This window comes from Pantherophis guttatus, chromosome 3 (genome assembly GCF_059756535.1).
Source record: "Pantherophis guttatus breed Tessera chromosome 3, ASM5975653v1, whole genome shotgun sequence".
NCBI lineage: Eukaryota > Metazoa > Chordata > Lepidosauria > Squamata > Colubridae > Pantherophis > Pantherophis guttatus.
Genome location: NC_142065.1, coordinates 117,092,158 through 117,105,159, shown reverse-complemented (window position 1 = coordinate 117,105,159; position 13,002 = coordinate 117,092,158). Strand labels below are relative to the sequence as shown.

The 13,002-nt window shown below is 40.6% G+C and overlaps 1 protein-coding gene across 2 annotated transcripts in view; it reads right to left on the bottom strand.

The window, feature by feature from the left end:
• Positions 1-13,002, bottom strand: part of DIAPH1 (diaphanous related formin 1) — a 196,226-nt gene that overhangs the window by 143,221 nt on the left and 40,003 nt on the right. For both annotated transcript variants that reach the window (XM_060686588.2, XM_087891213.1), the window contains exons 2-4: positions 7,760-7,786; positions 4,276-4,434; positions 3,827-3,928 (exon numbers count right to left, since the gene is read on the bottom strand). In XM_060686588.2, the coding sequence (XP_060542571.1) occupies positions 3,827-3,928; positions 4,276-4,434; positions 7,760-7,786 (288 nt within the window). The remainder of the gene's footprint in view (positions 1-3,826; positions 3,929-4,275; positions 4,435-7,759; positions 7,787-13,002) is intronic.

Genomic DNA, 13,002 nt, shown 5'->3' with positions numbered 1-13,002 from the left:
AAGATAAAGAATGAATTGTTAAACTTTAAAGAATAAAAGAGAACAAACAGGAATAAATAGCAATAATTAGAAACACACATACAAACATATAACGTATTTTCTTTGAACAGAGTATTTGGCTGGTTCACAAATTTAAACAGTTGTAGGAGGTTAGCACCCACCCCTTTCCTAGAAGAATGAAATATTTTGGGAAATATTAAAAAGGCAGAATATTATATTTCCCTGGATGAGAAATGGAGAAGCATATTTTACAGACAAAGCAGCTCCCACCTTCCTGCCCCCCACCCTTTGTTAATGGACCAGAGGCAGAAAGTCAATCCTTTGTCAAAGGACATTTGCAACACAATAGCAACAGAAACTAACACAATGGGCCCCATCTAGCAACCGAAACTCACCACACGTGACCTGGGAAGCATGTGACCTGGGAAGCACATGTGACCATCAGCCAGCAAGGCTAGCTAAGACCCCCACCCCCTGGGAGTCTGACAACCAATCAGGATACTCTTTCGGGGCCCAAAGAAATGCAAAGCCAGAGAGAGCATAAAAACCCGAGGATTTACTGTATCTGCTCCTTTTCTGTTCAGGAACTCAAGCCACGTGATCCTGTCCACCATTAAACCATCTTTCCAAGCAGTCTCCATGTTTCCAGTGTCTTTTTCCCCACTTGGAGCAGAACCCAGAAGGATATTTCTTCCAACACAGTGTTTAGTCATTTCAATTAAATTTACAATTTCTATATTTCCTTTTTACCATATTTATTCCTCATCTATTTTTTAAAAAAACCAATATTACCCTTCATCCTCATCTCTAATCTTAATCAAATTCAATTTTTCCCTTCTATTCTATATTATACCCCTTCGCATTGTCATCTATTTTTATATCCATCCTCACATTGGTTAATTATGTAATTATGTAATACAGTTGTTTAATACAAATTCAACATTTTAATATAAATTAGTTATATAACTATCTTTTTTGTATATTAATCAATATGAACATGAATATTCCAATTATTTCCATGCAATCCAATTTCTTACAAATCAATTAATTATATTTACCAATAATAATAAACCAAATAATTTCCCCCATATATTCCTCCAAACCACAACTTCTGCTTTCAACACAACACATTTCTGCTTTCAACACAATATACAATTAATAGTATCTCAATTATTACAATTCCCTAGTTAAATAGAGCTTTTTTTCTTTTGTGTTTTAAAATCTTGAATCTCCTCTTTTGCCCTAAATTTCCCATTGTTTGCAGTTTTGCACCTACCTTTTTTGGTGAGGAAAAAGAAAAAGAAATCTCTCTCTGCCTCATTTTGTCACGTTGCAGCAAAGACCCTGCTTTACTTTCAATTTCGCTTTTTCAGCATAGCTAGGGGAAAAAAAATCTGCTCCAGGAATTTACCTCTTTGCAGCTAGCTAGCAAAAGAGCCCTCCGCAAAACAGCTGAGAGCAAATCAGCTGAGAGTCCGGAGGCTGATCAAATCAACTTATATAATTAACCTACCGTATTTTCCGGCGTATAAGACGACTTTTTAACACATGAAAATCTTCTCAAAAGTCGGGGGTCGTCTTATACGCCGGGTGTCGTTCTCCTGTAACCAGGCAGACCAGCCCGAAAGGCTCTGACGAGCCTTAAATGGCTCTGGCGATCCCAGCTCTGACAATCCCAGCTGAGTTCCCTGCAACTCAGCTGGGATCGCCAGAAACCATGTAAAAGGAAAAAAGTTTTTCCCTTTTACTCTGACAATCCCAGCTCTGACGATCCCAGCTGAGTTCCCTGCAACTCAGCTGGGATCGCCAGAAACCATGTAAAAGGAAAAAAGTTTTTTCCCTTTTACTCTGACGATCCAAGCTCTGACGATCCCAGCTGATTTCCCTGCAACTCAGCTGGGATCGCCAGAACCATGGCTCTGACAGTCCCAGCTCTGACGGTCGATCCCAGCTGAGTTCCCTGCAACTCAGCTGGGATCGCCAGAAACCATGTAAAAGGAAAAAAGTTTTTTCCCTTTTACTCTGACGATCCAAGCTCTGACGATCCCAGCTGAGTTCCCTGCAACTCAGCTGAGATCGCCAGAACCATGGCTCTGACGGTCCCAGCTCTGACGATCCCAGCTCTGACAATCCCAGCTGAGTTCCCTGCAACTCAGCTGGGATCGCCAGAACCATGGCTCTGATGGTCCCAGCTCTGATGATCCCAGCTCTGACAATCCCAGCTGAGTTCCCTGCAACTCAGCTGGGATCGCCAGAGCCATGTAAAAGGGAAAAAGTTTTCCCCCTCCAGCTTGCTTACCTCAGCTGCTAGTCGCAACGCTTGCCTTGCTTCGCTTGCCTGAATCTATTCCATCAGCAAGCAACTCTCTGCCTGCAATCAAGCAAGCAGGGAGTTGTGGACTTCAACTCCCAGAATTCCTCAGCCAGCAAAGCAAAGCTGGCTGAGGAATTCTGGGAGTTGAAGTCTACAAGTCTTAAAGTTGCCAAGGTTGGAGACCCCTGTTCTATTGGGTAAGTTTTTTTCCCCTTTGGGAGCTTTAAAAAAATAGTCAATTGGGTTTTTTTTAGTTGTTCTTTTTTAGACCTAGCCATTTAAAGTTCAGGAAGTTTTAAATTTAGCTTTCATATAAAAATAAAAATAAAATAAAATAAAATAATATTTGTGCAGCTTTCTGAGATTTAGTGTGTTTCTGTAGTGATTCACTCTAACTACACAAACACACAAAATCTCACATAGCTGTATGTGGAATTTTGTGTGTGTAAAGTGTGAAAGTTGTTTTTTTGGACTTTTTGTGGCTGTGTGAGGTTCCTGCTTGTTGCAGGGGCCATTTTGGGTCTAGCACAGCTGCTTTTACATTGTGGGTGAGCCAGTTGTGTTGTGTGTGTGTGTAGAGTGTGAAAGTTTTTTGGGGGGCTTTTTGTGGCTGTGTGAGGTTCCTGCTTGTTGCAGGGGCCATTTTGGGACTAGCACAGCTGCTTTTACATTGTAGGTGAGCCAGTTGATGTTTTTTAATTTTTATTTGGTGTGCATTGGAAGAGGGGTAGTCTTATATGGCGAGTATAGCCCAAACCCTATATTTTAACAGGAAAAGTTGGGTGTCGTCTTATACGCCCAGTCATCTTATACGCCGGAAAATACGGTATGTTGAAGCTGAAAGGGGCTGTTTTTTCTATTTTTGCAGGCACCGGTCTATTCATTTTTCTTTTAACACTGATCAGCTGTAGGGCGGCCCTTTGAAGCCCCGCGGCAAGAATTTAAAGTTTTTTTCCCTCTAGCCATCAGCTGGGACTCCGGAGGCAGCAATAGATTGGGAGTGGGCGGGGTAAGCGAACGGCGAACGGCAATCTAACGCAGAGGGTGAGGGTGAGTGAAGGCGTGGGGGGGGGGGAGAGAGGGCTTTGGCGACCCCTGTGAAATGGCCCTTCGACCCCCAAAGGGGTCGCGACCCCCAGGTTGAGAACCGCTGATGTAGATGTAATTCCATTGGAATTCATTTGTTGGTGGTACTGTCTATTCCACATTTTTCTATCTTACCAAGTAGGCTATAGACTACTTTGTCAAATGCCTTACTGAAGTCTAAGTAAAGTACATCCATAGCATTCACCTTATCCAGTAATTTAATCACCTTGTCAAAGAAGGCAATAAGGTTTGTCTAGTATGTTGTTTTTACAAACCCATGCCTGCTTCTAGTAATCTTCTTGCTCTTTTCTCCATGCTCACAAATGTGCTGCTTGATTATCTTTAATCAGTTTCACTTATCCTGCAACATAAATCAAGCAAACCCTAGAAGTATTCTATAAATTTGACCACAATCCAAGAACTCACAGCTTTGGAAGTATGCAGGTACTGAGACACCATTTCTCTCTTGATACTAATGTCTTTCTCCCTTAAAGGCTGCTGCTTTTCCTCATTTAGATTCATATCCACCTAGCAAAGAAAGCATAAAAATAGTCATAGAATTATCGAGTTGGGAGGTATCTAGGAAATCATCAAGTCTATCCTCATGTACACTGCAGGAATGATTCCATACACCATCCCTACTAGGTGAAGCTATATTCCTTTGACAAAATTACAATACTTGATTTCTCCCAAATGAATTCTGGTTTTAGGATTTTTGTTTACTTGCTGTAGTAGAAAAACAAATCAAAGTCTTCCTTCTCAGAGCAGAAAGAATTTTTCACATCACAGAAATCACACTTTCATTTCAGAATAACTATAAGCATAGGAAACTTTTAGCTTTGTTATTCTCAAGATATAATTGTAATGGTACTTACCAGCATCTGCTCAAAGAGAACCAGCACATCTTCATCAGAGATATCCTGCAATGTCTGACCTGACCCAGAAATATCTGAGTATGAAGTAGATGAATTCCTATATGTTGTATTGGGTTTTTCCTTCTCCTTCTTTATCCTCATACTGGTGAACCTTTCAAGCTGATTAATAAAATATAAAATTAACATCAGTGTTCTTTTTCAATTCTTTTCCATTCAATTTTAAATTGTGCTACTTTCTTAACTATAATGTGTGAGTACTTTGGCAATATATTGGAAAAATCAAAATCAATGTTCTTTTAAATCTCTTCATGCAATTCTGCTAATTACCAGGGCTGTCTGTGCAAAGCTTCTAGTGGGCCTTTCACCAAAGTTTCAACTGAATCATTCCATTAAAAGAGATTACATATCAAAGTAGAGATTCACAAGTATTGAATCAAACGTCTGCAAAATGCTTTACAAAATTGATTTCTTTTCTGCTGCTGTATACAACACACACATCCACACAACACTGTTGCAATTCCAAACAGAGAGGCCAGTGAGAAGATTAAATGCAGAATGGCTAATGAATAATCTGTTACTGAAATTATGCCCACTTTAAGGAGTTGTTTTATTAAACTATTAAATTGACTCTTTTGGGATGGCAAAGCTAATATTATTTTGAACTGTATTTACTTTCTCACCTCTCAATATCTTTGATGTGCCATTTAAGTCTTAACTCGCTGACTATTGGGGGTGAATCATTGGCCCCCACGGAAAGGGCTCGCAACTTGGGCGTCCTCCTGGATTCACGGCTGTCTTTAGAAGAGCACTTGACGGCCGTGACCGGGAGGATTTTTCCTCAGGTTCGCCTGATCCGCCAGTTGCGTCCCTTTCTAGATCAGGACTCCCTACACACAGTCACTCATGCCCTCGTCACCTCTCGTCTGGACTATTGTAACGCTCTCTACATGGGGCTCCCCTTGAGGTGCACTCGGAGGCTCCAACTGGCGCAGAGTGCGGCCGCGTGGGTGGTGATGGGAGCAACGTGGAGCTCCCATGTAACACCTCTCCTGCGCGAGCTGCACTGGCTCCCGGTGGTCTTCCGAGTGCGCTTCAAGATTTTGGTTACCACCTTTAAAGCGCTCCATGGCTTAGGACCTGGTTATCTACGGGACCGCCTGCTACCACCAATAGCCTCCCACCGGCCAGTACGCTCCCATAGAGAGGGGCTCCTCCGGGTGCCGTCGGCCAAACAATGTCGACTGGCGGCCCCTAGGGGGAGAGCCTTCTCTGTGGGGGCACCTACAATCTGGAACGAGCTCTCCCCGGAGATACGGAGGATCCCGGATCTTCGCACCTTCCGTTGCGCGCTTAAAACGTTTTTATTTCATCAAACTGGCCTGGCCTAAATCTTCTCCTTTTTTAAATTTAAATTTTTAACACAAATTTTAATCTGTTTAATTATGGGGTATTTTAAAATTCAGCCTAAATTATTTAATTTGTTTTAATCTATTTTAAATTTTGTATCTCTGTGTTTTATCCTCTGGCTGTTCACCGCCCTGAGTCCTTTGGGAGAAGGGCGGTATAGAAATTTAATAAAATAAAAATAAAGAAATAAAATAAACTCATTGTCCCTTGTGACAATAATGTTACAATCCATATGGGCTCAAGATGGAGGATTGATTCAAGGAAACTCAATATGCACTCTTGGGTCAAACTCTTTATTAGGGCAGATTTAAACTTTTTGACAATGATTGAACAAGTGTATAATATAGGGACTATCCCAAGCATTAGCATGAGTTTCAAAGAATAAACGTATGATTAAAGTACTGCTTTTTATTCTTTTGCTAAAATTGGTAGCTATAACACATTTAAAACAATGTTGTATGTGTTTCTAGGATTAGGGATGGCAAAACTATGAATGCCACTTTTTAATTTATCTCATTGTTTCAGCTTACTCCTATTGCTTCTCTGAATAATATAGTATATTTTCACAAGCCACTATACTAAGACAATCCTGATTCTTCTAACCCCTTTCCAGCTTGTGAATTTGCTTGCCAACTAGCTATGCCATGCCTCTTTGTATCCCAGAACCCCCCCCCAAAAAAACCCAGACACAACAAAGATACAGTACTCTATAGGGGTAAATCAATTAAAATTCTTCAGTTTTATACCAAGCCTGGCACCTCAGAAAAATGGGTGGAAACAAAATGCTTACCTTTTGAATAATATTTGAAATGTTTTCTTTTAAAATGGGATAGGACAGTTTCTGCAGTTTTCATTGTGTCACTCAACCAGCTAAAAGCAGTCTCTCTCAATTTCTATATTAAAGAGGCATGCAACATTATCCAAAGCAAAGTATCCTGTCCTTGAATAGGTTCATTTTATAACCATCAGAGTTCACTCTCATCTAAATTAAGTTTCAGTTTGTTTACTGATGAACAATCCATTACCACTAGGGTGGATAAAAATCAATGATTTTTTTAAAAAAATAAAAAAAATCAGATTTTTTTTTATTTAAATCGGATTTTTTTGAATTAAATGGGATTTTTTGATTTAAATCAGATTTTTTTTATTTTTATTGAATTTATTTTAATAAAAAACTTTTGGGGTAAAAATCTATCGTAAGATAGTTTTCTATTTAAGATACATAAATAATTTAGTTTATTCAGCATGAAATGGAGTTTAGTTATGTAGCACAAGGCTGTATATTCTGCAACACCAGGACTATCGGTGAGTCAACAGCGGATCAAAGGAGTAGCAGAGATGACAGTTGCTCTTTAAAAATTATGATTTAAATCGAGTTGATTTAAATCAAGTCTTTTTACTAGTGATTTAAATCATGATTTAAATCATGATTTAAATCGACTTGATTTAAATCAAATCCACCCTGATTACCACCACCTTTGGGATACAAAGATTTATTTAGAATTTCTATTTTTTTCACTAGAAGCATATTTAAGAACTAACAATACTCCAAATTAAGTATCAAGATACTTAAAGATAAGAGAAAACAATGGGGACTCTTGTGCTTGCCTATCATCATAATGCCTATTATGTATAGGAATAGTTCAGAGAATCAGATTTTTATAAAGAAGGGAGGTAACATATGTTATCTTCCAGGCCCATTCTAAAAAAATAACCAAGGAAGCTCTCTTTCAATCTGTTGGTGCAGATTATAGATTTATCCATTGAGCAAACTGGAAGCCAGAGTCAAAGTGACTCAGCTTCCACAAAAGATACCATTAAATGATATCATTAAACATGTACACACATCCCTTGCAAAAAAAAATAACATCAGGGAATACAGTAACAGAGACAAGAATACTATACCATCCTTAAAAATGGTTAATATACTCTATCAAGGAAAACACAAAAGAGAAAAATTAGCAATCAGAAAGCTAATAACAACCCAGGGAAGAGAATGCACAAAATTTGTATCAGGATTTATAGATAACTCACAAAATCAGTTAATGCCAAAAATATATAGCACAATTGCTCTTACCTCATCTGCCATTACACGCTTCAAGTTCTACAATTGGGGAAAACAAAGAAAAAAATGAATCAATAGACCACAAAAAAACCAGTAGCAAATGAGAAATGGCTAGGAATACACATAAAATAGACATTAGTGTCCACAAATATTTTCTTCTTATACAAAACGCAATTGGACTTCCGGCAGAGCCTCCAGCTCTTGAAGTAGTAGAGATAGTTGATCTCTGTTAAATTTTCTCCACAGTTACAGGTTTAGAATATTTTCTAAGCCAGAAGAACAACATACACACACCAGGAAAGGGGAGGACTTGAAATCAACCCTTTTGCTCTCCTGAGTAGCTGGATGCTCTCAGACTGCTTCTTGAAGAAGTAGTAGTAATTGGGTGAGTCCCTGGCTGGAGAGCAGGGCAACCATACAAGTTCACTATCTGTAAGGATTGCCTCGCCTTCTAACTTAAGAAACTACGAACTCTTGAAATGTAGTATTTCAAAAGGAACCTTTTATTAAGCAAAAGTGACAGCAATGGATTCAAAGCAACATCTGAATACCCTTAGGCAAGACAAGTAGGATTAAAGCAGTAGAGACAACACCACCCCTTTAGCCAGAATGCAGATTTTAGCCAATACACAAGTATGAAGATGTTTTCTTTACCAGCTGCCCTGAGAACCAGATAAGTATGTATTCCTATCCCTATCCTCCATTTCCTTTAAAGTGAAACAGCCCACATGACCGTCATAAACATTGCCCCAAAATTAAGGAGATTTCAGGGCTCTTTGGCGCCAGGATATAGGTTGTAAAATATCTGTTGGCACAGGCAATGCTAATAAATCGAATCCAAGCCCACCCACCCTTCTCCCAATTGAATGGCAGTATCACTTTTAGGGATCTGATATGCTGCCTCCTTAGAAAAAGAAAGGATCCATCTATGAAAAGATATAAACGAAAAAAATCCATTATAGTATATTAACAAGGTTTGTTAGTGTATTGGGAGTGAAATTTTCTCAGTAAGATAGGAGTCCTAAAATGGTGTTTAGCGACCCATTTGTTTTGGGATGAGGGTAAATGTTTCCAAGCAACTAAGTATTGGATTTTCCCTCTGTGGATCCTAGAGTCAAGGATTTCCTTGATTTCCTTGTTGTTCACCTTCAACCATGATGGGAACGGGTGGTGTAGATGCAGGTGGTCTAAGGGATGAGATTACTTCTCTCTTGAGTAAACTAATATGGAATACTGGGTGGACTTGCCTAAGTGTCTTTGGAAGGAGTAGTTCAACTGCTACTGGATTGATGATTCTAGTGATGGGGAAAGGTCCAATAAACTTTGGCCCTAGTTTCTTTGATGGTTGTAATGATTTCAGGAATTTTGTAGATAAGTATACTCTATCTCCAACACGGAACGGTTTGGGTTCCATCCTTTTCTTGTCAGCTTGAATTTTAAAAGCCTCTCTAGCTTCAGTTAAGGCCAATCTAACCACTGGCCATGTGTTTTGCAAATTATCCATCCACTTCTTAAGTGAGGGGATGGTGAGTTCTTCTGTGGGTAGTTCAGGCATGGGGCTGAAATCCTGGCCTGTTGCTATTCAAAAAGGAGTAAAACCAGTGCTTGAGTGTACAGTTATTAAATGCAACTTCAGCAAAAGGTAAAAGTTCTGTCCAGTTATCCTGTTAAAAATTAATAAAACATCTTAAATATTGTTCTAGCACCGAGTTCATCCTCTCAGAATTTCCGTTAGTACACACGTGATGAGATAAGATCAACCCCTGGGCAATGCCAAGTAAGCTCAAAAATTCTCTCCAAAATTTGAAGGTGAATTGGACCCCTTTGTCAGAGATGATCTTTTGTGGAGCTCCATGAAGCCGATAAATGTGTATTAGGAATAATCTGGCTAAATGTTTAGCAGTTGGGATCTTTTGGCAAGGTATAAAATGTGCCTGTTTTGAAAACAGGTCTCTCACAACCCAAATAACAGTATTTCCAGCACTGTCTGGCAATTCTACAATAAAATCCATAGCACTCTCTCTCCATGGCGCTGAAGGCTCAGCTACTTTCTGTAAGAGTCCTGGGGTTTTCCCCTGACGTCTTTTTGCTGCTGCACAAATGGGGCAGCTTGCTACATAGCTTTCTATGTCCTTTTTTAGTGATGGCCACCAATTTTTTTTTTTTTTTGCTTTAATTTATATGGCGCCCTTCTCCAGAGACTCAGGGCAGCTTACAATGTGTTAAGCAATAGCCTTCATACCTTTGTATATTTATACAAAGTCATCTTATTGCCCCCACAATCTGGGTCCTCATTTCACCTACCTTTGAAAGGATGGAAGGCTGAGTCAACCTTGAGCCTGGTGGGATTTGAACTTGCAGTAATTGCAAGCAGCAGATGTTAATAACAGTGCTTTAGTCCACTGTACTACAGGCTCTTAAAATTGTCTTTTAATTAGGTGTAAAGTTTTCACAAAACCAAAATATCCAGCTAATTTGGAGTCGTGGCACCTTGCCATTAAGCATAGTCTTTGGCTGTCTGGAACATACAACTTCCCTCCCACCCAAGCCAAGTCCTCTTTCATCAGACAGCTGGATTTGTGGTTCAAAAACCATTCATTGGTGGCCAATGCTTGTTTAAAAGTTTGGGTGGTGTCATTGTCCGTCAATGTTTCTTGTTTTGCCTGGGATCTGGTGATTACTTTAGCAGCCAGTTGATTGTTTTGTACTATGGGTTTGATTATGTCTGACTTTGCACCATTGTATTGCGGTTTTCTGGATAGTGCATCTGCCAGAAAGTTTTCTCCCCCAGGGAGAAATTTGAGAGTAAAATCAAACTGTTTAAAGTACTGAGCCCATCGTACTTGTTTCGGGGAGAGTTTCCTTGGGGTCTTTAGGGCTTCTAGATTTTTATGATCAGTCCAGACTTCAAAAGGCATCTTATTCCTCTCTAGGAAATGCCTCCAGGTTAAAAGTGCCCAACGAACTGTGTAAGCCTCTTTCTCCCAAATGGTCCACCTTTGTTCAGTCTCATTCAACTTTTTGGATGTGTAAGTGCATGGTTGTAGCTGGTCTTGCTCATTTTTCTGAAGCAGGACCACTCCTTTTGCCACATTGCTGGCATCTGCTTGTATGACAAATGGTTTCTCTGTGTCCTAGTGTTTTAGAATTGGTTCTGCTTAGAACTGCTGTTTAAGTTTTTCAAATGCTGCTTGGCATTCCATTGTCCAGTTCAAAGGCTGCTTCCGTTTAGGGTTGTCCTCTCCCTTCGTTTTTAAGAGCTTGGTAATGGGGAGGGCAATCTGAGCAAAAGTGGGGATAAACTGGCAGTATTCCTTGGCGAATTCAAGGAAGCTTTGTAACTGTTTACGCATGTGCGATGGTTCCCAATCAAGTACAGCCTGCACTTTTTGAGGATCCATTTCTAAGCCCTGGTGTGAAATGTGGTACCCCAAATAGTCTATTTTTTCTTGGTGGAATTCACATTTAGAAAGTTTAGCATAAAGTTTGGCAGAGCAGAGTTTGTTTAAGACTTTTACATGTTCTGCTTTGGTTTCAATGTATATTAAAATGTTGTCCAAGTAGACCAGGACCCGCTTATACAAATGCTGATGTAGTACTTCATTTATTAACTGCATAAACCCTGCGTGGGGACCTTGTAATCCAAAGGGGAGCACCTTGAATTAGTAGCACCCAAGGGGGGTGTTAAATGCCGTTTTCCACTCATCCCCCTCCTTAATTCTGACACGGTAGTAAGCCTCCTTTAAGTCCAGCTTTGAAAATTTTTTCCCTTTAGCGAGGTGTGCTAGCATATCTTTCATAAGGGGGAGGAGGTACATATTCTCCACATTGATTGTATTTAAATTCCTAAAATCAACACAGAAACGTTTTGAGCCATCTTTTATTTTCTCTAAATAACACTGGAGCTGCGATTTTTGGTCAGGCTGGCTCGATGAAACCCCTTGCTAGGTTTTTCTCAATAAATGCTGTCAGTTCTTCCAGCTCCCTCAGGGACATGCTGTACATCTTGGGTTTAGGGAGTTTAGTGCTGGGTAAGATTTCTATCGCACAGTCAGTGGCGCGGTGGGGGAGGAGCTCATCTGAGGCTTTTTTGCTAAAGACTTCAGCCAAATCCTTCTATTCTATGGGTATGCCCTCGGTTGGCATGATGTGACTAGGCATGGCTGTTTCTCAGTGCTCTGCCCCCTCAGTTTCTTTATGTGGATTCTCGGCAAAAATCACATGCATCTGAAATTTTATGATGCCTTGATTCCAATTAATTTTGGGGTTCCATTTTTTCAGCCAAGCAAGGCCCAAGACAAACAGCCATTCCATGCCAGGTGCCACTATACATGTAAGTATTTCCTCGTGGCTCCCGATGTCTATATGTAAAGGCTTGGTGGCAAAAGAAGCTGGCTCCCACCCTGCTATTGACCCATCTAGTTGGCAGAAAATGATGAGGTTTTTCAGCTTTCTTATGTTAATCCCCAACTTCCATACTAGGGTTGGGCTGATCAAACAGCAGGTGCACCCTGAGTTCACTAAAATGGAGATATTTGTCTCCCTGTCCCGGTTTGGGATAAATAGTCTTAAGGGGAGGGTAAGTGGTTTAGTTAATTTGCTTACCAGTGGTTCATCTTCTGGATCGCTTCTGAATGAGTGTGATTCCTCCTGTTGAGATGCTGGGGTTTCCTCCCCAAAGGGGGGGGGATGGAAATTCTATGATCTTCCTGCTCCTCAGGGCAGTCTCCTTCCCGCGCTGGCCAGGTTTCGCAAGTTTCACAAGTTTCCCCTCTGGGCGGGTGTTTGCGAACGACCCTCTGCAACTCAGTGCCCCTCCTTTCCACACTTGAAACAGGTTGAGGATTTCAGAGAAAATGCGGTTTGTGGTTTAAGGGGCTCTTGCTTCCATTGGGGTGGGAATTTCTTCCGTACTCACCCCACTCGGTACCAGTTTCTGGTCATATTGATCTCGGCTTCTTCAGCGGTGATGTAGCACTCGTGTAGGTGATTCGGTGTGCCTGGGTCCACGCAGGCATTGTATAGATCATCACTCAGCCCATCCTTGAAACAGCTCACCAATATATCCTCTGGCCAGTTCACACGACACGCATGGTCCCGGAATTCTTCAGTATACTCTGCTACTGGCCGTCACCCCTGCTTCACCACCTTAATGCGGTCACGTGCTTTGCGATCTGCTAGGGGGTCCTCAAACCCTCACAAGGCCATCATGAAACGGTTGAAATCATGCAGTTCTGATGCATCAGCGTTATGCA